This window comes from Anarhichas minor, unplaced genomic scaffold (genome assembly GCF_050575085.1).
Source record: "Anarhichas minor isolate MPS153535 unplaced genomic scaffold, ASM5057508v1 ptg000017l, whole genome shotgun sequence".
NCBI lineage: Eukaryota > Metazoa > Chordata > Actinopteri > Perciformes > Anarhichadidae > Anarhichas > Anarhichas minor.
In genome coordinates this window covers 8728119-8756067 of record NW_027466463.1, presented here as the reverse complement: position 1 = coordinate 8756067, position 27949 = coordinate 8728119, and the positions used below count along the sequence as shown (strand labels likewise).

General features: G+C 43.2%; 5 protein-coding genes and 1 non-coding gene across 10 annotated transcripts; 1 reads left to right on the top strand and 5 right to left on the bottom strand.

Annotated features, from left to right (window-relative positions):
- Positions 1-316: 316 nt before the first annotated feature.
- rsl1d1 (ribosomal L1 domain containing 1) lies at positions 317-3141 on the bottom strand. 2 transcript variants are annotated; one of them, XM_076093295.1, is made up of 9 exons: positions 2992-3141; positions 2570-2709; positions 2325-2463; positions 1992-2140; positions 1801-1902; positions 1284-1377; positions 932-1060; positions 689-832; positions 317-583 (listed from the first exon to the last, which is right to left on the bottom strand). In XM_076093295.1, the coding sequence occupies exons 1-9, from the start codon at positions 3028-3030 to the stop codon at positions 458-460; spliced, it is 1062 nt and encodes a 353-aa protein (XP_075949410.1). In that variant the 5' UTR covers positions 3031-3141; the 3' UTR covers positions 317-457. The 2 variants fall into 2 exon arrangements, with proteins under 2 accessions (XP_075949410.1, XP_075949412.1); XM_076093297.1 differs by having other exon boundaries at positions 317-580.
- LOC142952175 (small nucleolar RNA SNORA55) lies at positions 1499-1629 on the bottom strand. Its single transcript, XR_012954659.1, has one exon. It is a non-coding gene; the product is annotated as a small nucleolar RNA SNORA55 (small nucleolar RNA).
- Positions 3142-3465: 324 nt separating the features above from the next.
- gspt1 (G1 to S phase transition 1) lies at positions 3466-12033 on the bottom strand. 3 transcript variants are annotated; one of them, XM_076093285.1, is made up of 14 exons: positions 11626-12033; positions 11299-11343; positions 9767-10078; positions 9641-9674; positions 9245-9322; positions 8798-8978; positions 8387-8541; positions 8074-8214; positions 7134-7227; positions 5747-5827; positions 5205-5378; positions 4725-4814; positions 4420-4588; positions 3466-4195 (listed from the first exon to the last, which is right to left on the bottom strand). In XM_076093285.1, the coding sequence occupies exons 1-14, from the start codon at positions 11819-11821 to the stop codon at positions 4143-4145; spliced, it is 1803 nt and encodes a 600-aa protein (XP_075949400.1). In that variant the 5' UTR covers positions 11822-12033; the 3' UTR covers positions 3466-4142. The 3 variants fall into 3 exon arrangements, with proteins under 3 accessions (XP_075949400.1, XP_075949401.1, XP_075949402.1); XM_076093286.1 differs by having other exon boundaries at positions 9767-10075; XM_076093287.1 differs by having other exon boundaries at positions 9767-10060.
- A 108-nt stretch (positions 12034-12141) lies between these two features.
- dmc1 (DNA meiotic recombinase 1) lies at positions 12142-17452 on the bottom strand. 2 transcript variants are annotated; one of them, XM_076093293.1, is made up of 13 exons: positions 16298-17452; positions 15942-15986; positions 15697-15843; positions 15481-15563; positions 14910-14962; positions 14756-14797; positions 14538-14662; positions 14176-14287; positions 14011-14084; positions 13774-13888; positions 13553-13613; positions 13330-13446; positions 12142-12462 (listed from the first exon to the last, which is right to left on the bottom strand). In XM_076093293.1, exons 1-13 carry the CDS (start codon positions 16352-16354, stop codon positions 12393-12395), a joined length of 1101 nt encoding a protein of 366 aa, XP_075949408.1. In that variant the 5' UTR covers positions 16355-17452; the 3' UTR covers positions 12142-12392. The 2 variants fall into 2 exon arrangements, with proteins under 2 accessions (XP_075949408.1, XP_075949409.1); XM_076093294.1 differs by having other exon boundaries at positions 12143-12462; positions 14176-14267; positions 14590-14662.
- Positions 17453-17590: 138 nt separating this feature from the next.
- Positions 17591-20561, bottom strand: tomm22 (translocase of outer mitochondrial membrane 22 homolog (yeast)). The gene is made up of 4 exons (XM_076093301.1): positions 19877-20561; positions 19295-19413; positions 18905-19022; positions 17591-18705 (listed from the first exon to the last, which is right to left on the bottom strand). The coding sequence occupies exons 1-4, from the start codon at positions 19964-19966 to the stop codon at positions 18631-18633; spliced, it is 402 nt and encodes a 133-aa protein (XP_075949416.1). The 5' UTR covers positions 19967-20561; the 3' UTR covers positions 17591-18630.
- A 602-nt stretch (positions 20562-21163) lies between these two features.
- Positions 21164-27745, top strand: maff (v-maf avian musculoaponeurotic fibrosarcoma oncogene homolog F). The gene is given in 4 exon segments (XM_076093300.1): positions 21164-21566; positions 24651-24676; positions 24679-24737; positions 24884-27745. Coding segments are annotated over 4 exon segments (618 nt in total). The 5' UTR covers positions 21164-21477; the 3' UTR covers positions 25328-27745.
- The last annotated feature ends 204 nt before the right edge of the window (positions 27746-27949 follow it).

Genomic DNA, 27949 nt, shown 5'->3' with positions numbered 1-27949 from the left:
GACTCCTATTTTGAGAAATACATTCTTGGAGGACTCATCACATTGTGTGTTACTTTAACTTTGCTCGAATCGATGATAATCAAATAAATCTGTCATCTCTTTCATGCTGAGAGGGATTAGTTTTCCTGAGGAATGTCTGACGGTTAAAACGACCCGAAAAGAAAAGGTGGTCAAAAAGATAGAATGCTTAAAAAGGAAATTATATATATATATATATATATTTCCTTTTGTCAAGTCAATAACACAGTATTTGAATGTCCCAGTTGATAAATCAACACTTCTAAAACACATTTAGAGAACACAACATAGCCACGGATAGTTTTAGATTACAAAGTTTATTATCTGCTTCATCTGAGCAAAAACAAAAAACAGATTGAATATAATGATAATTCTGTGAACGATCCTGTGTAAAATGTCCTTGTAGAGACGGTAATGTGCAAAGAAGCTCTATTGAGAATCATTTGACTTTAGGAACTTTTCTCTTTACTTTAAAGTCAGTCTTGCCGGCCTTCCTGGCCCGTTTGTTTGGCGCTTTCTTTGCTTTCTTCGTCACGGCGGCTTTGGGAGCTTTCTCCAGCTGCTGCTACAAAGACAGAAAGAAAGGCGATGAGGGTCTGCAGTCCACTTAATTAATTAAATATTTACATTAGTTTAAATGTTAAGACGAGCAGCTGTGAGCAGCACTGACCTCCAGTTTAGCCTTTTTGCTAGGTGTTGCTATGGGAACCAGCTGTGGGATTTTGTCATCCTTTTCTCCCTCCTCTCCGGTGGCAACGGTTTGCTTCTTGAGCGCCTTCTCGACCTCGTTCTCCAGCTTTCTGGCCGCGGCTTTCTGAAATTCACACACATGTGAGCTGTTTATATTAACACGCCGTTTCTAGAAATGAAGCTCAGGCACGAGATGAACATGCGAGTATGAACTTGTTCTCGCCTCTTTCTTTCTTAGCTGAGCATATTCCGCCTCTTCCAGCACAGTGAGGTGGGTCAGGCTTGAGTTGTAGATTGGCAGGGCCACTGATGTTTGACTCTTGATATGGATGAGCTTCATTACGGGTCCTTTCTGTAAACGGCAACGCAAATATAATACATACTTGGGAAGAGGAAGCAGCTTAAACCAACAAAGTATGAAGAAGGGTTGCACAATGAAATATAAGTGGACCCTTCACGCTACACACATGGAACATAAATACTAATATATAAATAAGAATAGAATAAAATAAGACAATATGTGTTACTTATACACACAGAGAGACGTTGAACTGGAAGTTATCCAGGGAACTCACCGTGCGTAGTTTTGCCACCACTGCCTGGAACGCAGCCTCGATGTTTTCTGTCACCTCGTCTGCAGTCATGCCGGCGTGGGCAATGCGCGCCATGCTAAGATAGCGGCCATTCGTGTGAGAAAATGCAGCGTTACTCTGTGGAACTCTAAGGTGACGCTGTAAACAGCACCAATACAAGCAGTATAAATGCAGGGTTCTAATGCAAACGTAACATATTGTGTATCAAAGTTGTAGAGACGGAGTTTATTGGAAGATAAGTCCATCTGGATTTACATTGAATCTCTATGGCACCAGCAATTGCCCATATCAAACACTTCACAGAATCGACTGGGTTGTTTTGAGGTGCTTTTCATGTTAGAGGACATCAAACATTCTGTGAAACTGATTGTTTCCCATCTTGCTGAAGCAATACTAAAAGAAAATATGTTTTCCTTAAGCTGAATGAAGGTTGTTTTCACAGACAGCTGAAAAAAGCAGATTTCAATGGGAACACAGAAAGCAGTCGTGCAAATCTCACCAGCAGCTGCCCTTGTTGGTGACTTTCAGGTTGGTGCCCTGGATGACTCTGTGGATGTCTCTCGCCAGTTGTTTGCTCTGCAGGTTCACACACAGCGGCTCTCTGGGAACGACAGAAATGGCGTAAGAATCCATCTGCTGCGGCTAAAGAAGAACTCGTTGGTACCAAAGAGTGTAAGAAAAGGGTCTCACCTTTTCCTCAGGTAGAAATGTTTCCCGAGGTGGGACGGCAGCAGGCGGCGGACGCGTTCGTCAGAAAGGAACATGTCGAAGTTCCCCAGCAGACGGCGCTTGGCTTCATGCGGTTTGTACTCCGTCGTCAGGACCTTGTACGGGATGATCTGCTCCGGATACAGGGACACATCAGGATTGTGGTTCCTCCATCAATAGGTCTTAATGTAGACCAAAATAATACTCCGCTGCCAAAAACTAGTGTTTTTTTAGGAATTAGCAGCCACTGTGGTTAGTCAGCCAACTTTGCTATAATAAGTTAATGTATGTGTTTTTCTGTACTTGTGTGCATACCTCAGTGATGTTTTTCACTCCCTTCTCTTGCAGCAGCTTCTTATAAAACCTCTGGGTCTGCTCTGAAGTCATGTGGGGCTCGTCTCTGGTGAAGAGGCAAACCTCGTCTGTGTCAGGCCGCTGGCCATGGGGCAGGGGACTGGGGATGGAATGAGACGTCAATATCAATGAAATCGGTTCACATGAGAGAAAATATATCTGCTACAGATTAAACTACGGGTCGGGCATGAAGGCAGTGGACTCACATGCGGATGGTCTGTGGCTTTTTGGGGATCTTCCAGAGGGTGAAGAGCAGGCTGATCTGTCGAGTCTCGTCCAGGAGCAAGGAGTCCCCGGTGGACTTGGATTTCAGGAAAGCCTGCAATGCCTGGACGGCCTTTTTCACCTGGTTGAGACATTAACGCTACAGTTATAACATACTTATAAAAACCCACCGACAAACCATCGTTTTCTTCCAGAGTTCGAGGGATTCAGGCTCGTTGCTTTGCCATTAGCTTCGTTGCTAAACCAGTCAGCTAGCAAACAAGCTAGCTGATACTAACTAGCTTATAGTCGCTGTAGATTCATAACATCGTGATTTATCATAAACACATGGAAACGTCTATCAACCGACATCATATTATAAAGAGTGTAAACTGTATTGTAGGAAAAAAAGGGAGTTTTTAACCTGTGCTCTGTCCAACGCAATCTCCGCTCCGTCGGCCATGCTGTCTGCTTCACGTGTGAACCGTAGTCACGCATGCGCAATCCGTCTTCTCTACGTCACACAATACTAAAAAAAACTTTATTTAAACGAGAGCTCTGGACACACGAGGAAGAAAAGTTTCCTCATGACAAGATTATTTTCAAAAGAAGTTAGAAATGATGGATACAGATGTTGCAGTCTTAGTATTTACGTATCTGCACTGAAAAAAAAAAGTTTTCTATAATGCTAAAGTAAATTACAAATGTATGGTGGCCCAAAAGGGTAAAAAAAGCAGCTTTTAAGTCTGATTTATGAGTTGCAATACATCCAGTTATATTAAAACAAAGGATAGGTAACTTCTATAGTATTATGCTATTAATATTCAAAAGGAAATGTCATTGATCGCCCATCCCAAATGGAAATATTTATTAAAAGGGAAACAAATACACCTCTGTGTTGCAGCTTGATCATTTATTTTCACTTTAGATTATGTAACAGCTGTGTGTGTCTGTTTGAGTGAGTGTGTTCATCCATGGTTCATGAGTAGCATGTGAGCTCAATCAAATTAAACCATCTCATATGGAGAGAGACCAAATTTCCCAAATTCTCGCAATACTTGAAACCAAATTAAAAAGTCCGCCGGATTCTTAATCCCACTCTTAAAACTGGACATGTACTCTCTGCAAATTGTAATTACAGGCTAACTCTGGACTTCTGCAGTATATGAAACCATTCTGTAGAATTCGGTTTTTATTCCCCAAGCTCGGTTACACTGCATCCATCTCCATTCTAAAAACAAATGGCGCGGCCAGCCGACTGCGCGGTACAGAAGGGGGGGGTGGGTGGGTGGGGGGGGCGTGTAGCTACATTAGTGGCATAGCTGAGCTCTCAATATGAGAAAGCTGACACACTGGACTTGGTCTCTAGTTTCATATTGTTCATCATAAAAACTGATTCAGTCTTGTTTTCTTCATTTGAGCAATTTTAATCTCCATCATCACTCCTCGTTGTCATTGCTCTTCTCTTCAGCATACTTGGGTGTAAAGAGAGAGTGGCTGTTTGGGTCGACTGTAGCAGCGGTTTCTCCTCTGGTAACGGGTGGAAGAACTCCATGCATGCTGCCGCCGTTGCATTTAGTCCTTTTCTGGCACCAGCTTCAGCACTTTGCCGATGGCGATAGTTTTGCCTGGAGGAGACGCATACGAAGAGAGAAGTGAGGGACATGACGGGGGATTCAAATCATTGGAGAAATAAGCCGTGATGTGCACAGGAGCGATCAAATAAACAATACGTTATCTCTGCGGTAACATCCATGTCCGTAGGCAAGTTGTGCAAAATCTATTAGTTTAAGATAAACATGCTCGAAGTGTCTTACAAACACAAACACACACACACACACACAGTCCTCACCTTCATCTCGCAGTGTGAATCGTCCCATCTGAGGGAAGTCTTTGAAGGTCTCTAAGCAGATGACTCCAGCTGCCCGGAGCCTGGCGATACACACCTGGTCCTGCTTCACGAAGCGCGGTCGTGTTTTGCTTTTCTCCCCTGATTTCTTGTCCACCATACAGATTAAGGCCTGCAGTCAGGATTATAAAGTTTAGAACCACAGTCCAGTACGGCCAGGGAGGAGGGGGGGGGGGGGGATCAAAAAGACACACTCTAGTAGCGTAAATCATTTCAGCAACAGCTTCGAACGTGGTGTAGTAACTTACTGAGATTTGCACTTCTTCAATGCAGGTGTGGATATGAAGGACTGCATTGTAACCAGGACAAATGATTGATTTGTGCTCAATTATGACGATCTGGAATAAAAGGAGAAAATGTGCATCATCCAAAGAGATTATTAAATCACGATCAGCTGATTTGACATATTCATAAAACTTAAATATAGCATTGAAACAGAGCCGGATATAGCAGTTCATTATCTATACTCTCTTCAAATTAGTCAAAAACAAGCAACCGAGTGCCAAATAGGTTTAAAATGTGTCTTTAACTGATTAAATGGGTTGGAATCGACAGGAGTGAGCGGTGGAGAGTCTAGCTGTTGGCATCAAATTAAATAAATGAGAGCTAATTAAGCCTCGACCTGAAGAGATTAATTGAAACTCTCCCCACAAGTAATGACTCTGAAAAGTCAGATGAGGACACAGATGCCCGCACGCAGTGGCTTTGTTCTTCTGTTGATGTTGTACCTGTGCGTCGAAGGTGCGGCCGGAGTGGCAGAGGTTGTCGGGGCTGCACAGGATGAAGCCGGGAAGGATTTCTTCCTCCTCGATGCCCTTCAGCCTCAACTTGAGATTCTCGCCGGGACACGCATCGTCTGTCTCCACGTCGTCGCTCAGCAGGATCAATACCTCCACAGTGTGCTGCAACACACACACACACACACACACACACACACACACACACACACACACACACACACACACACACACACACACACACACACACACACACACACACACACACACACACACACACACACACACACACACACACACACACACACACACAGTTATTTAATAATTATATTTTAAATAAACATATTATTGTACATAAACAGGATGTGTTGCTGGTGTTAGAACTGAAACTATATCATTATGATTACAGGATCTTCTTTCCATCGAGGCTGCGGTGAATTAAAATCAAGAATGAGGCCTTGGACTTATTTCCAGTGGAAGGTTTTATCGGTTCCCTTGTGAGAAGCAGCAAAGTCACACAGAGGAGATCTCACCCGGTTTGGCATCATGACCAGCTGCTGGGCTTTACTGATGCATCCAGACTCCAGCTTGCCGAGAATAACTGTGCCCATGTCCTGCAAGGACACAAACGACAAGTTCAGAAGGAAGGATCGGAGCGTTTCAGTGACTTGATGCATATTAGTCGTGTTATGCATCCTGTTTTATGAGTGCGGACCATAACATCTGTAGTAGAGGTAAACATCATAGTGGGAAATACAGCATTTTGTCACTGCCCAATGAAAACCATGAATCCAGCAGGCAAATATGAGCAGGCTAATGGGATTTTAATGCCGACGCTTACTGTTGACCTCCAGTATGAGAGCAACTGTTCACTTTTGCTTTCTCTCGCACTATTGTCCATCAAAGGAATACTTTTCACACAAAATGACCATTTGTGTGTCAATTGCTCCCCCCGTGTTGCCGTGAATTTTTTAAGAAAAAGTCCTTCTCGCATGCCTCCACGACAGACAAAAGTGGAGCACGGTCTTGATAAATTGAAGTTAAAAGCGGCATCCATTCACTTCAATTCATCTTGGAGGCATGCGAGATGAATTGAAGTAAATGGGGGCCACATTTAACTTCAATTACACTTCAATGAGAGTAATTGAAGTACAAATGGTCATTTTGTGGGTGAAATGATGCGTTTGTGTGTTTCAGTCTAGAACCACACAGTTTGAGGAACACAGAGTTCTGACACAAGGCTTAGAATAAAGTACAAATTTGGAAGAGGATTTTTGACTGCGGTTGACAATCAGGATTTCCAGTATCCCTCCCAAAATAATCAGGGGTAATAATTGTTTTATCCACAGCTGGATCTGCTTGCTGTATGGTAATCTTGGCTGGTCCATTAGTATGCGGCACCCAGTTTACTGATCCATAATCCCCCCTTACACCAGGAAGAACTCCAGTTGGGACTACTTAACAATATAACCACTTATGCAAATCACAGAGAGAGAGAGAGAGAGCGAGGAGTATTTATACAACTTAAAGACGAGACATGGAAAAGAGAAAGATGATTAATGCAGGGAGAACTGAGGGAGCTCCAAAATAACTCCACCAACACTGACAGAATGTGTTGAACCGCTTCCAACATCTAAACTGAGGCAAGTGCCAAGACGCTGAATTATCTTAAAGAGAAATTACTTTGCAGAGGCTGCAGTGTGTGTGTGTGTGTGTGTAAGCATGCTGGTTTGCTCTTGGATACACGCCCAACAGGAAGGAGAATGACAAACTGGAGAGGGAACATAAACAGATTTTGGCCAAAGGAACGAAAACCAAAAGAAATGTGTCGCCCACACGGTGCAGCGGAGAAGAAGAGCTGCACAGGGATTTGGGTTTTCCTCTCTTTAGAAAGAGAGCAAACGGCCTCCAGCTGCTCACCTTGTACTTGTCTACAATAGGTAGCCTGACTGGTCCATCGTTGGATCTGGTGAAGTTTGGCAAACTGTCCAGATGGGCAATAAATGGCAAACCCCTGGTAAAGAACAAAAAAAAAATCACCAGTCATAAAAGAAAAAAATCATAAAATATTGTCAGAAATGTCTTCATGAGCGCAGCTGCTGTGTCTGACCACGGCCGACTGTGTGATTTGTGACTTTGACTTTTATTTCAAGAGTGTTCTGGCAGATTTAGAAAAGGTTCAAACCACAGCTGTGGATCAGGTCAGAAGCAGCAGAAGATATTACATTAAGAACTAACACAGACTCCACACAAAACAAAACCTCACATGTAAATAATAAATAAACAACCGTGATCCTTTTCTATCTACCGTCTTTGGCTCCGTATTGAGCAACACTCTGAGCCCGCCCACTTTTAAGCGGTCTCATCAAATGGGAAGGATTGGAGTTCCACCGGGACTTTAACGACAGTTGGTCACTGAATAGTCTTTTATGAATATATTATATATATATATATATATATATATATATATATATATAATTTGTGTTAGTCTTTCTATACTCTGAGCAAAGGGAAAGGTGAGACCACGAAGGCCCGTATGAGATGCAGACCAGAGCTCTCTGATCGCCTCTGGGAATCATTAGCAAAATTGTGGCAGAAAACAGAGTGATAGCGACGTAGCATTAAAAGGAACAGAAACTGCTGGCAGGGGAACCAGATTTTCCTGAATGTACCTTTCAACTTTTAGAAAGAGTTAACATTTAACAAATTAATCATTGTTCAGGTAAATTAAGTGCGTGTGTGTGTGTGTGTAGCCGTGTTTGGCCGGCTAAGAGGATTGACGGTACATCCAGTCACAGCATCTAAAGTGTCCCCTGTACTACCGTACTGCCATACAAACCCATCCCCAGAGCCCACTTACGTGTACCAGAGGCACTCGGGTACGGGGTCCTTGAGGTTGGAACCTGTGAGTCCAGAGCAAGGCATAAAGTGGATGTCCTTCTTAGGGTTGAAGCCCACCTTCTTTAGAAATGGAACCAGCTTCTCCTTACACTCTTCATACCTGCAGAAAAGTCAGGAAACAAACATGATTGTTTACTAAAATATGCATGAATCTTTCCAAAAAATGTGCCAGAAGTCTTGTGGGAACATCTGAATAAAACAGAACACCGACACGGCATTAAAGCCAACATAAAACACGTCATGTCTTTTTCTCCCCAAACGTCCTAGCTCACCTGTCTAGGCTCCAGTGGACAGTGGGGTCATCCATCTTGTTGACCAGGACAATGAGGTGCTTGACTCCGGCTGTTTTAGCCAGCATGGCATGTTCCCGTGTCTGCCCACCCTTCTCAAAGCCGGTCTCAAACTCCCCCTTTCTTGCCGATATCACCTGATATGAACCAATAAGGGAGGCGGAGGGAATTCCAGCATTTAGTGGCATTTTAAAGAACGTATTTATAGAATATATAACAAAGAGGGGCAGTGGAAAATGGAATATGCTGCTGAGGTGGTTTGAGAAGCTTCCATGGACGACTATACTTTTTGTACAAGATGTATATAAATAACTTCAGTCAGTACAGGATTCAGTCTGTGTGTCTGAGGTTTGGGGCTAGCTAGCGGTAGTTTCATGTCCCTGTCCGTCTCACCAGGACTGCCAGGTCGGCTTGTGACGCTCCGCCAATCATGTTGGGGACGAAGCTCTTGTGTCCGGGGGCATCCAGGATGGTGAAGTGTTTTTTCTCCGTCTCAAAGTAAGCTCTCCCGACCTCGACCGTCTTCCCTTTGTCTCTCTCCTCCTGGTTCGTGTCCAGCGCCCACGACAGGTACCTGCAACAAACCGTATTCACTTTTTCATAACTCTGCTATGAGCAACGTGAGATTGCCGGGGGCCAAACAAGCCTGTTGTAATCAAAACCGTTGCGATATTTGCTTAAATGATTCACATTGAAAAACAACATATAGTATAGGTCAAATGCAACGCTTTCATTAAAATCATTGAAGTGGCTTACTGCAATTTGCTCCCATATATTAATACTTAACAAAATCAAATGCATGCTGGTTTTAGACAAGAACATAAAGACGGCCGCTCTCACCATGTCTCCCTGTTCTTTTCTTTCGCTTCTCTTTCATACTTTTCCAGGGTTCGCTTTTCCACCATTCCAGTTAAGTACCTAGACAGGAGAAAACAAAGAAATGGACACGTGGTCGGAGGATTATTTATTGTATCTTTGTCATTATGGAGGCAAAAAGTGAATGTGAGGCTTTAACTGGAAAACACCGTGCTGTATAAGAGGCCACCTGTTGCATTGTAGCCGACAGTCATAGTGGCAACAATTAACATGGATTTTAGTTGTTTGACACAGTTTAATTAAATTACAAATGAACTAAAAAAGGGTCACTTTACTAGTTTAAGATAAATACTAGATGTTCTTATCAATTGTGCAGCCCTGTGATCAGGCAACACAGATCACGAACAATGGATTACTCACATGATCTGTCCTCCAATCGTTGATTTACCGGCATCTACCAGACACAAACATCACGAGGTCAATAAAACGTTCCACAGTCTTTCTAAGATTAATGAACACACACACGCGCACACAAACGAGACGCACCCACGTGACCGATGAAGACCACGTTCACGTGTTCTTTCTTGGGGGCGTTGGGCGGGCCCGGCGCCACCTTGGGCATGGGCATCTCCTCCTCTTCCTCCTCCATCATCTCCTCGTCCTCAATCCTCGTGGTGCCCTCTTCACAGGCTCCTCCTGAACCCAGGTCCTCCTGTCCTCCTCCTCCTCCTCCTCCTCCTCCTCCTCCCTCTCCTTCTCCCCCAGGCTCCTCCTTCTGCTCCCACGTCTCCTCCTCTGTGGTCATGTCTGCCTCTGTGCCTCCATTCTCCACCGGAGCTGCTGGAACCATACAAGCTGCTGGAACCATACACATTCACGACACCTGTTATTTCTCCGCCAGGTGTGGATGCTAAAGGCAACCCACAGCTTGGAGGAACTAAGTAATGATATAAGGTACTTTTTGGCTGGAATGAAAACCTGCAGTCTGATCATGAGTGAATCCTTTCTGCCAGTTTCATGTGTATACCAAACTTTACCAACCTTTTACCACATTTGCACAAACATTTGGAATGAGATCCCCTTTTGCAAACATGGAGCATGCCTTGAATCTCCACGCGTGTCATATAAAGACCTCTAGGATAGCACACGCTCTGCCTTCACGGATCATTTAAAGAGTTGCATGACTTCACCGCCTGTGGTCTGCAGTTCATTAGTCCTCTCCACTTGTTAGAAACACAATCGATGCGATGTTCTGCCTAAGCAAACAAGTGCAACTAAAAAGGAAAACGGTAACAATGGTACGCTGAAATCTGCTGAGCCCTGCAGAAGAAGCATCTTCCCATGGCAACAAATGAGCCTCTATGAAAGTATGCAGCCCAGCAGCCATGCACAAAGCCTACTTTCCTCTCAACCCTCCTCATTTATAAATCAGCCAGTGAGATATTGCTGCTGGCAAACTCAGAAAGCCACTTTGTCGACAGTCTCGCCACGCTGTGATTATAATTCAGACATGAATCCAACGAGGTATTAGAACAAGCATCTCTGTGAACATGCCTGTGGGAAAGGTCACTCACTGTCTGCCTCTTATGTACACTACACCTGATCTTGTGTCACTCACTCTGCTACAGCTGCGGTGCTCAGCCACTCTTATTAGAAAACAAAAACACCACTGGCTTTTCTGTAACTCGAGTAGAGGCCCACCGCATCTGACTTTGCCTGACTCAGGCAAATTAAAACTAGGCAGCACAAAGTGGTGGAATATATTAAAGTTGGTCTGACAAACAGCAGGCCTCACACACACACACACACACACACCACTATGGGCCAATGGTATGTCTATTTCGAGCAGGGACAAGTTAGGTTGCATCATATTATACGTAGGCCTTGTGCACATAGGATTACCTCTGCCAAATATGGCTCAGTAAGTGAACTTACAAGTCACGAGCATACTTGTTCTCCCAGTCTGCACGAGGTCTGGTGTGAGATTGTCAAATCTGGCTACAGGTAAATGCACACACCTGAGCCCGTAACCTGATCAGTAACGTGATAACCTTAACACCACTGTGACTCGTGCGTACCTGCTGTTTCTGCCACCTCCATGCTGGCAACTGGATCCGGGGCACCTTTGAAGTGAGAAAGCAAAGCATGTCAAACTTTAATAAATATTCATTTGACACAGCGTGTTCACGGGTTTGACGTCTTGTTTGCGGCTGTTACTGTGTTATAAAGCAGCTATTGCGCCACTATAACACACGACAAATACTCGAGCCGACTTGTTGATTAGTTAGCGTATACGCGATAACTGTGGCACCGTGTCTGGTCCGAGCACAGAGAAATGCTAACGTAGCTGGATTAGCAAGCGAGCTAAGCTAACTTCCAGCCAGCTTGTCGGGCCGTTCTCTCACCGTCTGAAGCCGGAATTTCCACGGCGCTGGCTTGAAACACGGTCGGTATGAACGCCGGGGCGTTGATGTTGGGTACAAAGGGCTTGGCGTTCACGTTGAGAGCAGCGAAGGCGGCCGGGAGCTCCGCCGCGGCAGCCGGGGCCTCGGCATCCTCCTCTAGCTCCCACGAATCCGGGGCTGTGTCTCTCGGGTCCATCGCTCCTTTCACCTGAGTTGACAAGCTTTCCGCTACCGGGGAGGTGGGTGGTTCTTTAGAGTTCCGTGAAGACGCGTTGAGTTGCCGGTGTGTTTTAGACTCTTAGCAGCACATTTGGTGAAGTTGCCATCGCTTTGTTAAGCCTTGCTTTCGCAAGCATATGGATCCCGTAGCCGACGAGAAGTGGCGTACAGCCGCTGCACGCCCTGCAAACACCGCGAGAGGCCAGCACCGGACTTCTGCTCACTGTACCGTCACCGCTAACTTCACATTCTTATCTCTGTCAGTAATTTGAGCGCTCTCAGGAACTATATAATATAAAAAAAAGTGCATAACAGTCTTGTCTTTTTTTGGTGTTTATTCCAACATCAAAACACAGGAAAAATACAACAAAGTGTAGAATAAATACATCAAAAGTACCATGGTACAAGATTGTCAGTGTAACTTTAAGAAGTTAATATATTATATAAAAGTTATGAAACTCAATAAATAAATCCATTAAAAATACGTGAAATAACTTTAAACTGATGGTAACAGAGGACTGTCGACACGTGTCTCCTCCTTTTATTCTTCACTCTTTGGCATCACTAACTCCTCCGGCACAGATGGCAAAAGTGGCCTCATTCTCAGGCATATCGGGACTGGAGGATATCAAGAAGGAGAGATAGAGCAAATGTGAGTCCAAAATATTTTCACTGTGCAAATAAAACTGAGGTCTGAGTTCATTTCTCAGACCAGGTTAAAGCCCTTAACAATCAAGTCTAAACATCCCCTTTTAGTTTACTCAGACCACGCTAGAACCACCAAAGGTGTGTTTAAAGATACATTTTCATATTAGGACTATGCTGACAATGAGCAGGTACAAAGATAGGCTCATGTTGAAAATAGTGTTTAATACTCAAATCATAAGATAAGTTTTGGGGTGGGATATTACTTTAGGACACACAAAAAGCAATGTTAACACGATGTTAAACGAAGTCCAAGGCCTTGAGCTTGATGATATGCGGAAGACCTAGTTGTGATATCACACCATCTATCAGGGTACGGAAAATCACATGTGTCATCTGACATCATGGTAAGAGGAAGTGAAACCTCAACTGTAATTTGCGGCACACATGCTCAAGTATTTAATAAAATTGTTACAGGAGAAAACGTACTAATTGGTTTGTTTTCTTTTACAGTTTACAGATCGTGGGTTTTCTTGTAAACATGTTAAATGAGATGTGTTCGTTTGCATGAGATTTATGTACTGAAGTGTGCATGTTTAATAGCTCTTCACAGTGAATGGCTTGTGATTCATTGGCTGGTTGTTCTGATCTCAGGCTGATGTTTGCACATGTGTTCTTATTTAATGTGTTTTATTGTGATGTCTTGTCTGCGAGACACTTTTCTCTCATGGCAGACGATAAAGTCAGCTGAACCTTTAACATAACAATGTGCTGTATATCATAATTGACTGAATCCAAAAAAAAAAATCCTGCATTCCCCAAAATAAAACAGCCAACTACCTGTCAAATATTTTGGCAATTCTCATCTCCGCACGCCCTTTCCTCAAGCTGATCCGTGTGGTGGAGGCGTGGGCCAGGATATGCCCACCAATCGGCTTCTTGGGATCAGCTTGAAACCTAAAACGAGGGCAGACGAAGAAACATCAAATCAAAGCTTCAAACAACGACAGGAAACAGAATTACAAACACAAAACGTGTCGGATTTATTCGGAAGGACTCTTACGTCATTCCTGCACCGGGATCAGCTGTCATTTGGTTGGTGATGAACACTGCTACGTTGTACTCTAAGAAAAACATAAATGAAAACCAGACATGGGCAAAATCCTAAAAGGTTTGTCATTATTTGGAACATTACTCCTTTATGCATTTCTGCAGATATTCGCTGTACATGCCAGTTATTATATATATGGTGGATGTTTGTGAGAGCACACTCCTGGTTCAGACCTTCAGAGATCTTCTGCAGCCTGGAGAGCATCTGGGCCAGTTTCTGCTGCCGCTCAGCCAGCTCGCCTCGACCAGAGAAGTCTACTCTGAACAGAGCCATGATGGAGTCGATGATCTGGCAACAGGGAGGAATTCATGCTTAGCTTCACAGAGCATTACATAAATAGAGAGGGGGAAGTACAACCATAAACATGATGAATATGTGAATAAGTTCCTTGAGTCCATTCTGATCCTCACCAAAAGTTTGAAGACTCCTCCTTCCTCGTGGAATTTGGCAGCTACAAAGTCCAACAGCTCCATCTGGTGTTCACCTGAGAAGAAAAAAGAAGAAAAGTTGAATTTCCTTTGCACACCACAAATGTGTCCAAAAGTTCTCTGGTCTAAAGGAAAGTGTGTTCGTACTGGTATAGGCCCGGGCGTAAAGCACATTGTCCAGCACAGCACCGTGGTCCACATTAAACCTGTCGGCGATGTCTTTCAGTCGGTCCGGACGACTTGGACCAGAGTCAAGGTGCTAGTGAAGGATGAAGTGACACAGAACAACGAGAAGAAAACCTACTGATACACACATGAACGGTCATTGTATCGTCACATTAGGACGACTTCTGGAGCAACATCTCTCATAAACATGTTTTCTAAATCAGCAGGTGGTAGGATGATATGTATGGGGCAATGCAGCGCTATCTATAGCCAGGGTTCTTCTTGGGACAACAAATAAACACATGATACGTCAGTGAAGGGAGACGGTTGATTGAAACACCAACCAAAGTGCACAGCACACACGCCGTACGGTTGTTCCAATCGTTACGAGGATACAAGGTGTTCTCTGTGTCAATGAAGATGACTTTCCCGCCCGGGTAGCCATCCTCACCTGGCAGCTGAGCAGTGACTGGACAAAACAACATCTGTTTTATTTGACTTGCACGGTGTTGTTTTATCTTTCACTTTGAGGCAGCCATTTTCAAAAAGGCTCCTAACTTACCACAGAATGTGTGAGACAGCTGGGTTTTCCCTGTGCGGAACTCTATGGGATGAAATAGTGTCGTGATAGTTTTGAGCCAGTGCAGAAAACTGAGTGATGTTAAAACAATATAAGCATACACAGTATATTTAGCGGTAGGAAGACATCTCCTCACCTCCAAAGGCCTCCGTGATAGCCATACTCTCTACACCTCCACCCAAGAGTTTACTGGAGAGATGAAAGGTTTACTTACAATCAGGAATATTTTAACAGATTCACAATCAGAGAAACTAACATAAAAGTTTTTATCCACCGAGGCACAGCATCTGCTGGTTAATCCCAATGTGAAAAACTTTACCATACCAGCCAAATACATATTACAGTAAAACCAAACGTCATTTTTAAGTGTCAGTGTATCTGGTAAAGTTGAATTGTTTCCCCCTAATATTAAAAATGTAAAAAATAATAAAAAAAATCATTCGTTATGTGGATTAAATAACCCAGCAAATTGATTTTGTGTAACAAATTACAAAAATCATATAAATGAACTGTAATTAAGACCATGATGAGGCACATTTAATCAATTTGAGTCCCGGAAGATTCTGTGTATTGAATCACTATACCTCCCACCTTGAGTATATGGTATATGTAATTGTGAATTCTTAAAATACAAACAAACACTTAATATGTTCAGCAGTGTAAATCCTAGAGTCTACTTGTTATCAACGTTAAGAGTAAATCTTAACTCAAACTCCTGGCTCCCGGTTGTGATGTGGAACACCTGCTTCCTCTTTGCACTGTACTCAAAGGCGGTCTGGAAACCAACATTCTACAATGTAAAGAAAATGATCTAATACAAAAAAATAGTCTCAAGTAATTCAGTCTTAAGGCCACCAGAATAACGTGGTCCAGCCCAGGTTGAAGAATGACGTTAAATTCACAAGTAGAAAATCCCGTTTTACCAGCATTTTCCCAGCAGCCTCCTTGATCTTCTCCACTTTTGCCTCTGACAGGCCCTTGATGTTGCACAGAGCCTTCTTAGTCGTCATCTGGATCCCCTTCACTGTGCAGATACCCACTAACTTCATCTTCTTGATGTCTGCCACATTCTGTGGTCACAGGTTGGAAGGACAGAGACATATTGACAGAGACAACTGACTTTTGATCTGATGGGAAACTCTGTGTCACAGCCCTGCTGTATACTCACTATCCCATGTTTCTGTAGGAGGTCAATGTCTTGGAAGAAGGTTTCCTGTTAGGTTTGAAGACAAAGAAAATCTACATGAGTTAGTCGCTGAGAAGTAAACTTCATTATTGGGACGGTTTACCATAAAAAACATTTGTAATATAACTTACTAATACATTTTTCTTAATTAGACTGTCACACTGTTGTCATACAGTGTTTTTACCTAAATTATTGTTATGAATAAATAAATAAAAAATCTATATATGAATATAAATTGATTCTCGTCAGTTTGGTCATTTCAAATGTTTGACAGATGTGGGGGACTTTTCTAGTCAGGGAAGGCCAGATAAATTAAATGCTATACTATATTATCTTACCTCATCATCCTGAAAACTAGTATCCTCATCAACAACCTGATCCTCTGCAGCTTTCATTTTCAATGTATGGGTTAAACGTTGAAGATAAAATGGATTTTGGCTGATTCAGTTGCTGTCAATCAGCAAGTATCTTTAGCCCGGGTCAGCTAAATGAATGTAGCTAATGCTAACCTGTCTGTGTAAATGCTAACGTAGCTAACGCTAGCTATTAATAGCTAATTAGCTGTTACTCTTGTCTATCAGCTGCTCACAACATCAACAAGACTGTCAGTAAAACTATCACAACTAGGATATATTCTTGTTAAATAACGTTAGCAACAACACGACAAGAGATACTGACGAAAAAAATACTATCTCAAGTTAAAAGGCAGAGTGCTCTTTGGCTCTTGAAGGAGGTCGCGTGAGACAACTGGCGGGAATTCGCGATTTTAGTCTGTTCAATAGCAGTCGGAAATTTACCTTATCAATTGAACATAAACTATGGATGTATCATTGCCAACAATTATTGCTTTTAAATGGGAACCTGTACAACTTCATAACTGATTTTAAAGTGTTTATAAGTTATAGTGATTTTCAAAAATGCTCATTAGTTACTGATCTGAGCCAAAAGAGAACACGTTCCCATTATCACTCAAAAGACTATGGGCTGAAAAAGAGCAATGAATGCAGCATTGGACAAAGGCATTAAAAAAATGTGTGCAGAGATATTCTGTATTTTCTACTCTTTATAGTGTTTGAAAATGCATGTGCTGCATTCTGAAAAGTATTGATTATTATTTTAGGGTGTCTATAAGGCCATGGGGACCGGGCATAGTTGTAAGCATGTCACAATAGTAACATCTTAAGCATCGTGACTACAATAATGGAACAATTTCACTGCAGACATGTTGATATGCCACAGCAGGACAAGCACACGTTTTCATAATAACAAATTATGGCTGCATTATATTTAGTTGCTCAGGTTCCAGCTCTTAGGTAATCACAATAATTAATGTCATGATTGCACGTGTGCTTTTCCTGCTATGAAAAGTAAAAATGTCTGCTGTCAAAAGATGTACAAGGCATTTGAATACCTATATTTGACATAAAATATGTACAATTTGAAAAAAAATCATAAGCATTCAGTGAAAAATAATGTTACACTCCTTTACCCTCATTTTGATATTAGAAAACTTGAATGAATTATTTGTTAACATCTTTAATAATATAACTTAGCCTGGTCTGTCATTCATAAATCCCTACTTAATGCTGTTTGACGACACAAAACAAACGTGCTGAAAGTAAACACTTAACTTTCCTTTTGATTTGGTGTTTTAATTACCGCAATCATGTTGAACAGAAAACAGAGACATGTGTTTGCTTACTGAAAAGAGGAAAGAGATTGTAAATTCACATGGATGTCAAAAGAGAACAGAAAATAACATAACGCAGACTGGACATGTCAGAACGATATTGAAATATTTAGCATACGTTTTCCTTCAACCACTATGATATTTGTCCAAAACCGTATGACATGTGTCCCGTCTTCAATGACAATATAATTTCACTCTTCACACACACTATCAAGAGAAAAGGACCCAACAATCTTTGAATAATTTAACACCATGGAATCTGGTGTTGCTGCATCATACAATCTGTTGCTTAAGACTAGAGCAATGCAATCAATCCAATAACTGAAGTGAGAGACATTGCACTCCGTCATACACACTGTAGATAGTCTACATTTGAACTGTGACATGTGACAAATGTACACATTAGGAATGGGCCACATAGAAAAGAGTGATATTTATCTTGTCGAACTTCAAGAGGCCATCCTGGAGACCACGTGTCTATTAATAGCATTTACAGTGTGGTTCACAATGCATCAGACCTGTCCCGTTAGATGACGATGAACAAAACTGCTAAAATACTGTAAGTATAGCATACATGTTCTTCAGGCTGCAAACACCGAGACATACGGTTGGTAACCTTTTTGCTTTAAATGTATCCACTTATACCTGCTATCCCCTAAAGAACAAATTATTCATGTTGATTTATTTAAAAAATGAAAAAGAAAACAGAAGCAGTGCTCCTGGAAATAAGTCTCTGCATGATGTTGGAGTAAGGAGAGACAGTGAGAGAGAAGTGTCAGAAACGCATCACATCCTCCTTCCAATCCAATATGTTTGGAGTGGGCCTTTCATGCTGCTGACATCCAGCTTTTGCTTCTCTTTTCTCTAAACTGCAGTTCTTTGCCCTTCTCCACGGTCTCTCTGTCTCTCCTTGCGACCGGCCTCCCCCAGCTGTATCGCTGAGCAGCAGATCTCAGGTTCATGTCAGCCCCTTTCCGTGTCTCACATCTTGCCAGGTGCAGGAGGCATCATGCCCGGCATCCCGCCAGACATTCCAGTGTTGGGCCCCAACAGGATCTGGAAGCGAAAGAGTCGATCGTTCAGGTTGCTCACCAGTGTACTCAAACAGCACATGAACACATTCGAATTTGCAAATCCCTGTTCATACTGCGTCCAGTCCTCGGCGTCAACGCTTGCTTCCCCACACCTGTAAAACTGTAAGTGTTTGTGGCCGTCTCTTAGCTACTGGTTATCGTACATGCACAGGAGCGCTCACCTGTCTCTGCTGTTGTATCTGCTGCTGCTCCAGCTGTAGTCTTTCCGTCTCAAACACAACAGGCAGCACCAAGATCATGAAGGAGGTAGTACCGACCCAGAGCGCCGAGCGGGAAAAACTGAAACAAGTTTAAAAACCGGATTAGTTTCTGATTTTTAAGATGTGCCAGTCCAAGGTATGGACGAAGGACTTCTGTTTTCTAAAATCCAGTGATTTACAATGCGTAACTGTTTGGTAAGATGCGAGTCTAACTTCATAAAACAAAGACAGGACCACTGGCTGCTGCTGGGATCAGGCCTATGAATTAGTAGTTAATCTCTTGATCCACTGTGCTACTGTAACACTCTGTATACATTTCTGCATTGACAAAAAGTGAGACTTCAGGTCTACCTGTAAAATTTCTTGGCCAGTGAGACAGAGCAGACTGCAGACACTTCAGCAGCAGTGCGAACTGTGTTGGGGAACATCTCGGTCAGGCCCCACAACCTCTCCATCAGTGTCTCGTCCAGCTGAAGGAGACAAACGTCAGACATGACACTTGTGATACAAAAAGACTGAGTAAGCACTCAAGCAGCATCTCATATGAATAAAGGCATGAAGAAAAAATACATCCAAAATCTAAATATAGTTTTTTTTCCCACTATATGGTCCATACTGAAGTTTGTTACAGGTTGGTTTGGCTGATGTTAACACCGATACATTATTTTTCCACTGCCATGACATGAGAGTGAAATCAGTGATAGTTCGATCAAACAATGTTTTAACTATTTCACAATTGCTATAGCAATAAGCTTGCAACAGACCATGGACTCGTACAGGGTTTGTCACAGCCAGATCATCCCAGGTGCTACCTAATTAGCATTGGTATATCCGTGTTAGCTAGCCATACTTAGCCCAGAAAGAACAGAGCGACCCTATGTTTTTTTTAGCCATTCACATTTCCGAAATACCACAGAATGACTAGCCACTAACATCTTCATCTTCGTCGTCGTCAATCTCGTCCTCGGGGGGCCGGGTGGACACCGGGCCCGCAGCGGGGGAAAGCTCCTCGATCGCGGCCATGTCTCCTGCTAGCCCGCTCCTCTCTGTCGGCCTGGATCAGCTTTGCGCACGGCGGGGAAAAGTCGCTAGAAAACACCGTGAAGCCGACAGTCCGTTCAGTGTGTTTCGGATGACTTCCACCAGGTTTTCATCGAAGCTAAATGCTAGGAGGCGTGCATCTGTTCAACGACAGTCCGAGGTCACAGTGGGAAAACGTGAGGTTTGCCAGGGACGCGTTACGACAGCAGGTTAGGGGTCAGTTTGTACTTCATCTAGAAACAAACAGCGCCCCCTGTCGTTGAGGCTGTCCGACAGCAGCCTGCAGTGTATGTGAAGAATGTTTGTTTTGTCTAGCAGTGAGTCCAGGGCTTCCCAAGTAGTCATTAAAAGATAAATCAACCTGAGTTTTGAACAGCTTGTTTTAGATATAAATGCATTCTTTCAAAAATGTAAGTAATATAGATTGTTATATTATAAAACACCTGTATTTTGTTTGAACAATAAATAAGCCTTTTTAGAGCACTATACTTATAACACCCAACATGAACGAAGCGTTGGAACACTAGTACATTGTTAAAACGATTATTAAGCACAACATAGCGAAAAGGGTTATCACATTATGGATATTGTTATATTGTCTATTTTATGTTTGATGTGACCAAAGTTGCCACTGTTTTGCATATTAGTGGTGCTGGAAAACAGTCAGGAAATATAACAATAATATTCACTCAGCTCAAATGCAGGCTACTCAGCCACATCGGACAAACCAATGAATGGTATTTTTCTCAGAATATGTACAATATAGGTCAGAGTAGAACCGTTGCTCCTAATCCCAATGTTTAACACACATTTGCAACTACAGGTACATTAAAACATTAAAAATACATTTAAATATATGTACTTCAATTGAGCATATTCTGAAGTAGGCTATTTGTGATACATGCTTTGTCTTCTATGTATTTTTATTTATATATATTTTTATTGGCAGCTACACAAGGTTACGGGAAACATAAATATCCCTATATAACGTGTAACTAAATATAATAAAAATAATCCCAGCGCTATAATCCTTAATAATTAATAATAATTCCTTAGTTAGAAAAACAAACACATAATGCACCACCTCTACTGGTTGTCTGTCATGCAGCAGGGAAATCTAATCTCCTATAAATGCACTTTTCATGAAATGCCAAACTGTAAACTATGAGTACACATGTGTTTGTGGGTAGTGTGTGTTTTATCTTTAGTTCTTGTTTTTTTTGTTGGATTCTGCCTGATTTTTAACTTCCCCATTTTATAGCTTCTACTGCTTGTGTCAGCAAAGGGTGACTCTCAATACTTTCCCAGTGTTTTTGCCTTTTTTTTCAGAAGAGTTGTTGTTGCTTGGAACAGCGAAAGGGGGCCTGGTCATGGAAAAGTTCTGGGACGAAGGGATTCCTTGTTTACATCCTCCCGGAGTACGCCGCGGGGGCGGAGTTGGCCCCGCCCTCATTCTTTAGACCTGACGTCATGGTCGCTTGTGTTTTTTGTGAATGAAAGAATCCAACCTCAGAGAGCAGCGGAGTAATTCCGGGAAAAGGCGGACTGACATTTTGTCGCCAGCGTCGCGTCGACCCAGCAGGTAAATTATATTATTTTACTAAATATTAAACGTTAAAATATTCCGCTGGAATGTGATGGCGACAGACAAACACTAGACGACTTCTTTCCGCCGGGGACTGGCCAACCAACCAAGGACAAGTGAGCAGGCAGCTGTTTGCTTTAATCTCCTTTAGGTTAGCTCGTCAGCAGCCGCCGATGCTAGGTGCTAACATTACTAGCATGTTTAAGATGATGCTCGTAATTTGGCCCCGCGCTTCATATTTAAGCCTCTATACTTGTAACATCTGACAGCCAAATGATGTCCCCACTTCCTTCTTTGTAACTGTACGTTTTAAAACAATCTAAATGTATTATTTAAAGTCTTACTAAAATGGATGTCGAGGGCACTCGTGATGGCTGTTTACTATATAGCAGCAGCGCCTTCACCGCAAGCTGGCCAGCTCCTCTCCGTATAAGGATACGGGTGGATTCTGGATGTAGCTTAGCTAGATACATATTTCCAGAGGTGGTCTCTGTTCGCTATTTTGTTTTTGCAGTCATTTTGAATTCAAACTGGATATATACGAGGGTGTTTTACTTTACAAACCCCGCTAACTAGCGTTAGTTGTAGCTTTGGCAGCGCTGCGTTTCACTTGTTGCGTACCACTTTGGGAGCCGAAAAGTACGTCGTCTTAAGTGATATTTATAGTGAGATGCCATCGTGGACATGCTGTGCTTGTTTGGACAAATACAGAGAGACGTGGTCGCAGCTGTGTTTTCTGTGTTTGGGCTGACTGGCAGTCTTTGAGGAGCTGAGCTGAACGCTTTATTGCTGAATCACCCTGACTTAACGAAACGGCGGTCTCACGGGTTTACAGCCGGGCTGGTCGGACAACCGCTATTCCTGCAACCTCCACATCCCACGCATGTCGGGAAATGCAGTCAAATGTCAGCAAACTATAGGCCATAGCGTCTTGTATATGGAGCAACACGAGTCTAAGGCCTACATGTACCGTTAACGCCCAATTATACTATTATGAAGTCAAGTTTTTACGGAAATTGGATTTTTGAAACTGAGCTCGAGGGCCGTAAAAATGAAACTGACGAAATGTGACTAACTTTAATGACTGCTTTTGCGTTTTCTCCTCCCTCCTGCCTGGCAGCATGGTTGCCTTGCTGGGAGTCCAGTTTGTTTTCTGACATGTTGCTGGAGAGCGGCACACATCAAGCCTTCTCTTTACATCCACTGGAATGTGTGCTGCTCTCTCTACACACGTGTTTACCTTTTTTAGATTTCATAGTTTTGATTCCTTAAACAAAAAGGCCTTTAAATAGTTTATAGAAGTGTAATATCCTTCTATATAACGGGTCGTGGTTGTAATGAAAGTCAGCGCATCGCATTCGAAAGCAAGGAGAAGATCTGTTTACTTGGAATTGTTCTAAATAATTCACACTAAAAGGTTTCTAAAAATTCACAGATTCACGCAGGGATTTCCCCAAAGCCTCTGCCACACACCACTTTTAAAACAAAGGGCCTGACCGCAGATTATGTTGTTGATATATGTACAAAAGGAAAGATACATTTAAAGAAAGGTGAGAGAGATCATATAACATACTGGTACCCGGCGAAGACAATAATCAAGAAGTTAATTCCAGCTGCAGCGTGATCTTGATCAGTCTGTTTGTCAAAGAATAAGGAGTTGGCTCAATAGTGAAGCTGTCAAAAAGCTACTCCGCACCCTCAAAGCAACCACTCCATGCACACCCAGTCTCATGTAACCATGCGTGTTAAAAAGAAAATATATATATTTCTACACTTCTGGGCTACAAAGAGACTCACTGAAAGCCCAGTCAAGAAGAAAACCCACTGTTGCAATACATGTGAAAGTACACTGTCTCACACTTTCACTCTCCCGAAGCCATGTGGGGAAAAACCCTGTGGTTTGATGATGTCAAAGTAAAACTTAATTAAATGCCAATGTCAGAAGATGTCTTTGCTAAACACAGTCAACACACTGTAGCCCCTCGTCAACAGACAGCATGTGGTCAATGGAGGCGAAGTTGGTAAATAGCTAAAACAGCATCAAGTTTAAGTGCAGAGTCATTTTTTTATATCGGCATGACAGCGATCTAAAACACACAGAAGAAGGCAAGAAGGCTGGCCCAGTTAGATGTTGGACTTTAATCCCACAACAACATTCGCGAGCTGACCTTAAGACGAGTGTAGGAAGTCCCCGCGCAGTCTGTCAAGCGTTCAGTAAGAACAACGGGAGATCGTTTCCAAACACACTTAAACAAACTCTCACTGCTGCTGTTACAGGTTGGTACTGGAAGCAGCAATTAAAGTGTGTGCAAACTTACCCGATCTCGGTGTCTAGGTTCCTATTTGTATTATGATTTATAAGTTTAAAAGGAAAAAAAGCATTATAGAGAAGTTTCAGCGGTTTTCTATTTTAGTGGTTATTGTAATGTTGTGTTCCATTTCACTTAAATGTCTCGATTGTGGCTAAGTGGATAGCAGGGCCATCTCTCAATCAGAGGGTCGGCGGTTTGAACTCCGGCTCTGCTAGTCACATGTCGATGTGTCCTTGAGCAAGACACTTAACCCCAAAATTGCTCCCGTAGTTGTGCCTACGGTGTAGAAATGTGATAGACTCTGAATTGTAAGTCGCTTTGGATAAAAGCGTCTGCTAAATGACTAATGTAATGTCTCTTGTAACGGTGAGGAAGAGACATCACAATGAAAGCTTTGAACCGTTGGCGTTGTGTTGACAAGAGGAAGTGTTGAGGGGATTGGTTAGGACACCTGCTTTGAGCAACCGAAAGGGCAGAAGCACAAGAACTTCCTCCTCGCCATTCCAGCTAACCGAGGCCGGCGCGTCGCTTTCAAAACCTCCTCTTCCTTTTAATATCAAACCACATGGTTTAATGAGAGAGCAGCAGTTTGGAGAAGCATGAAAGATCTGCGGGTTCTCCTTTTTCTTTATCGTGCGTGACTGGCTGTCTTGTGAGCGGATGGTGGATGTCAGGCCAGATCAGAACCAAAATGGCATGATTCGCAAGAGTCACATGTCACAACATACTTATTTTTTTGTGTGTGTGTGTCCTGATTCTGTTCTTTCAGAGTGTCCGTATCTGTGTTGACTGGTGTTTTGGAGAGGCCGAAGACAGTCGGATCATGACATCAGAAAGAAGCAGCAAAGCCCTGAAGGTAAAACTCAATCAGTCATGTGATAGCCTTTGACTGTCTATTTTGAAAAGAAGTTTTGGTCTCCTTCTTGTCAGTTATTCTTTAACGCCATTGGTCGTATTTTTGTCTTCATCTTCCTTCTCCACCGTCACTCTTTTTCTCTCCAGGTGAAGCAAGAGTGCGGCGAGAACGTTCCCGTCCTGTCGGACAACGAGCTCATGTCCCTCACGGTGCGAGAGTTGAACCTGCATCTGCGTGGCATGTCCCGCGACGAGATCCAGAAGCTGAAGCAGCGCCGGCGCACCCTGAAGAACCGGGGCTACGCCGCCAGCTGCCGAGTGAAGCGCGTGTCCCAGCGTGAGGCCCTGGAGCTGCAGAAGACGGAGCTCCAGAGGGAGGTGGAGAGGCTCGGGGCGGAGAACGCCGGCATGAGGAAAGAGCTGGAGGGGCTCGGCGCGCGACTGGCCGCCCTCCAGAGGTTCGCCCGGGGCCTGGAGGCCGGGGGGGGCAACCTGCTGGCCACCGCCCCGCGTCTCAACACCGCTTCGGTCATCACCATCGTGAAGAGTCCGCCACAGCCTCAGCCACAGAGAGATCAGGAGCCATCCTAGAAGGAGCTGCTGGACTGGGGGGAGGGAAAGGGGGGGGGGGACGCACAACCTGCAATGCAAACAAACACACACACACACACACATGTCTATACACACACATGCCGAAGAACAGGAAAACGACTTTAGTAGGAAAATACTAAGCACTTGTCTGCGTTGCGCCTCGTTCACATTTTTAAATTCCATAGGAATTACGTAAGCAGGAGTCATTCATTCCTGCGTGACACGGTGTTGACGGAGCCGAGTGTGACGTCACCGGACAAACAGCGGCTGTGTGTAGTTTTCCAAAGCAAAGGCTTCGAAGTGTCCTCCACTCATGCTGGTTTAGGACACTGCGGCTTAGTTGGCCGACATTTACTTCAGAGCATTTGTTCAGAAAGATGCAGCCGGTTTAATGTGAACGAGGCGTCGAGCACCGATGCACTCACACAGTCAACACACACACACACGCGCACAAAAAACCCTCACACTCAGTCCCTGGTCCACACGGGGCGTAGATATTGACTAACTGGACTCTGACTGAAGCCAGACCGACACAAACCACCGTTACTGTACATGTTCCCTGCTCAGCATATCCAGCTCCGACGCTGACGTCTCTCTGATCGCGCTCCCGCCGCTTGTCACGGCACCCGACCGACAGCAAAAAAAAAAAAAACGCCAGCGTGGAGCGGACGCATGTGCAGCTTCCTCCAGCTCTACGGCTCGCATTCCTGGTGCAGTTAACAGTCTGAAGCTACTAGCTGTTTCCTCGTACCAGCCCAGGCCTCTCCGTCTGTCTCTGCTACTGTGCGAGAAAATGTCCCAAAGTCTGATTCATTCTCTTCTGTTGGTCATTAATGCAGAGTCTGCCAACCTCGGTGCAGGTGGGAGCACGGGGGGGCGGGGGGTCACGGGAGAAGACTAACAACTGTTCGGGTCACGTGGGTTTCGAAAGCAAAAGTGGCCACACGGTTCAGAACAAGGTTGCGAAAACACCGAATCTGTGAGTCATGAATTCCTTCCCGTTGGTTTCGGTGACGTTTCTTTAATTTTTTTTGGATGCATCCGCCGCGACTTCCTACCTGTTCTACGAAAGTAGTTTTGTACTGCTCGTGTACACGTTCCTCACATTAACGCAGTGCCTTCAGTGTATGTGGGAGTGAGGAGAATGCAAACCTAAGAGGGGAAAGGGTGAAAACAAGACTGTAATCGCTCATTGTCGACCGCACATTTCTTTATTTGGGCTTTCTCTGAATTTCTGAGCTCTAATCCCTCATTGCTCATTTCGCAATCTCCACTGTGCAGTAAATTTGCTCCGGTCTGCTCTTTTTTTTTTTTTCATATCTGGTAGACTCCCAACAACAGATGTTGGTCATTTTTTTTTTTTTTTTGCTACAAACGTGTAATAGCGGAGTCGCATCCGGTAGGAATTACGCTCAAGCCGATGCGAATCCTCCGCATACATTCCCGTCTTGTGTTCTTATTTGTAATGTTTGTACGTGCCGTTGAGAGACGAAAATGTTGAGTGACATTTATCAGAGATATATTCTATATTTTATTTGTATTTAAAGGTAGATGTTATGAAAAGACAAGCTAACGAGTGCTGTGATGTTCTGTGTGTTCAGAAGTACTTACTTATGACTAGTCCGGGGATATTCTCACGTCTAATTATTGTGTTGTGTGGCAACGATGATTACTTTACAAAATGTTAATTATTAGCTATGTAGAAATATGCTCAAAGCCAATGGCCATATTGCTGTATGATGATTTTTATTTTTTGTGCGTGCGTGCGTGTTCTCGCCATGTTTGTACTTGGCTTGTCATAGTGGATTCTTGGAGGGATATTATTTTTCTATGATGATTTTTGTTTGTTTATTTGTGTGAAAAATTAAGGTCACTTCTGTATTCGGCTGGTTGGGCAGATCCACAGGATGTTAAAGGAAACGTGGAAATAAAGGTGGAGACGAGGAGGAGAGAGGAAGGGTAGAGGAGTCGTTGGAACGATGGAGAAAGAAAGTAGCCATGGCGGACCGGGGAAGAAGGTTGAGAGAGGTGGCGCGTTATTCACTTGAAAACCTCCATCAGTCGAGCCGTTTCAGCCACGATGTGCTCCAACAGGCTCGGCCGTCGTGGAGTCCAGGCCACTGAATAGTGCTCGCAATATCATTTATAAGCAGGCGTCGTAACACAACACACTGTGTTGACCAAGATATGAGGCATATATTTAGCTATATGAATATCGGTGTGGCAAAAAAAAGCATTTATTCCCAATATTTTAACGTCTCACATCTGTCAAACTGTGCTGGATGTTTTGTAATACTTGCAAAACAAAAAAAATGTTTTTTTTGTATTTATTACTTGTATTTTTTCTATTGTGAAAATTTAAGTACATTGTCTATTTTATATATTAATTATAATAAATGTTGTACATATTGTACATAACATGGTGTGGTTGTGGGTTGAAAGGGAACGGGATCCACAGGATGTGTTGCTGAAGTTATTGCTCTGGATCAGAAGAGAAACTCGAGGTTAAAAGTAGAAACAAGAGTTTTTGAATGAACTTTAGGGAGACTAAGTGCTTACATGGCATTTTTTTTTTTTTTTAAATGTGAGCAGTTATTTCTCCCTTTAATGACCTATTTCAAA

Coding starts and splice junctions, on each gene's coding strand:
- dmc1 (XM_076093293.1), bottom strand. CDS start 16,354: ATGAAAGCTGCAGAGGATCAGGTTGTTGATGAGGATACTAGTTTTCAG. Junction 15,844..15,941: donor TCCTACAGAAACATGGGATA/GTGAGTATACAG, acceptor CTGTGACCACAG/AATGTGGCAGACATCAAGAA. Junction 14,288..14,537: donor CGTGTGTGCTGTGCACTTTG/GTTGGTGTTTCA, acceptor ATCCTTCACTAG/CACCTTGACTCTGGTCCAAG.
- rsl1d1 (XM_076093295.1), bottom strand. CDS start 3,030: ATGGCCGACGGAGCGGAGATTGCGTTGGACAGAGCACAG. Junction 2,141..2,324: donor GAGTGAAAAACATCACTGAG/GTATGCACACAA, acceptor TATCCGGAGCAG/ATCATCCCGTACAAGGTCCT. Junction 1,903..1,991: donor CATTTCTACCTGAGGAAAAG/GTGAGACCCTTT, acceptor TGTCGTTCCCAG/AGAGCCGCTGTGTGTGAACC.
- tomm22 (XM_076093301.1), bottom strand. CDS start 19,966: ATGGCCGCGATCGAGGAGCTTTCCCCCGCTGCGGGCCCGGTGTCCACC. Junction 19,023..19,294: donor CTGGCCAAGAAATTTTACAG/GTAGACCTGAAG, acceptor AACTTGTTTCAG/TTTTTCCCGCTCGGCGCTCT. Junction 18,706..18,904: donor AGATACAACAGCAGAGACAG/GTGAGCGCTCCT, acceptor TTTCGCTTCCAG/ATCCTGTTGGGGCCCAACAC.
- gspt1 (XM_076093285.1), bottom strand. CDS start 11,821: ATGGACCCGAGAGACACAGCCCCGGATTCGTGGGAGCTAGAGGAGGAT. Junction 9,323..9,640: donor ACGATTGGAGGACAGATCAT/GTGAGTAATCCA, acceptor TCTCCTGTCTAG/GTACTTAACTGGAATGGTGG. Junction 8,542..8,797: donor AAGCCGACCTGGCAGTCCTG/GTGAGACGGACA, acceptor GGTTCATATCAG/GTGATATCGGCAAGAAAGGG.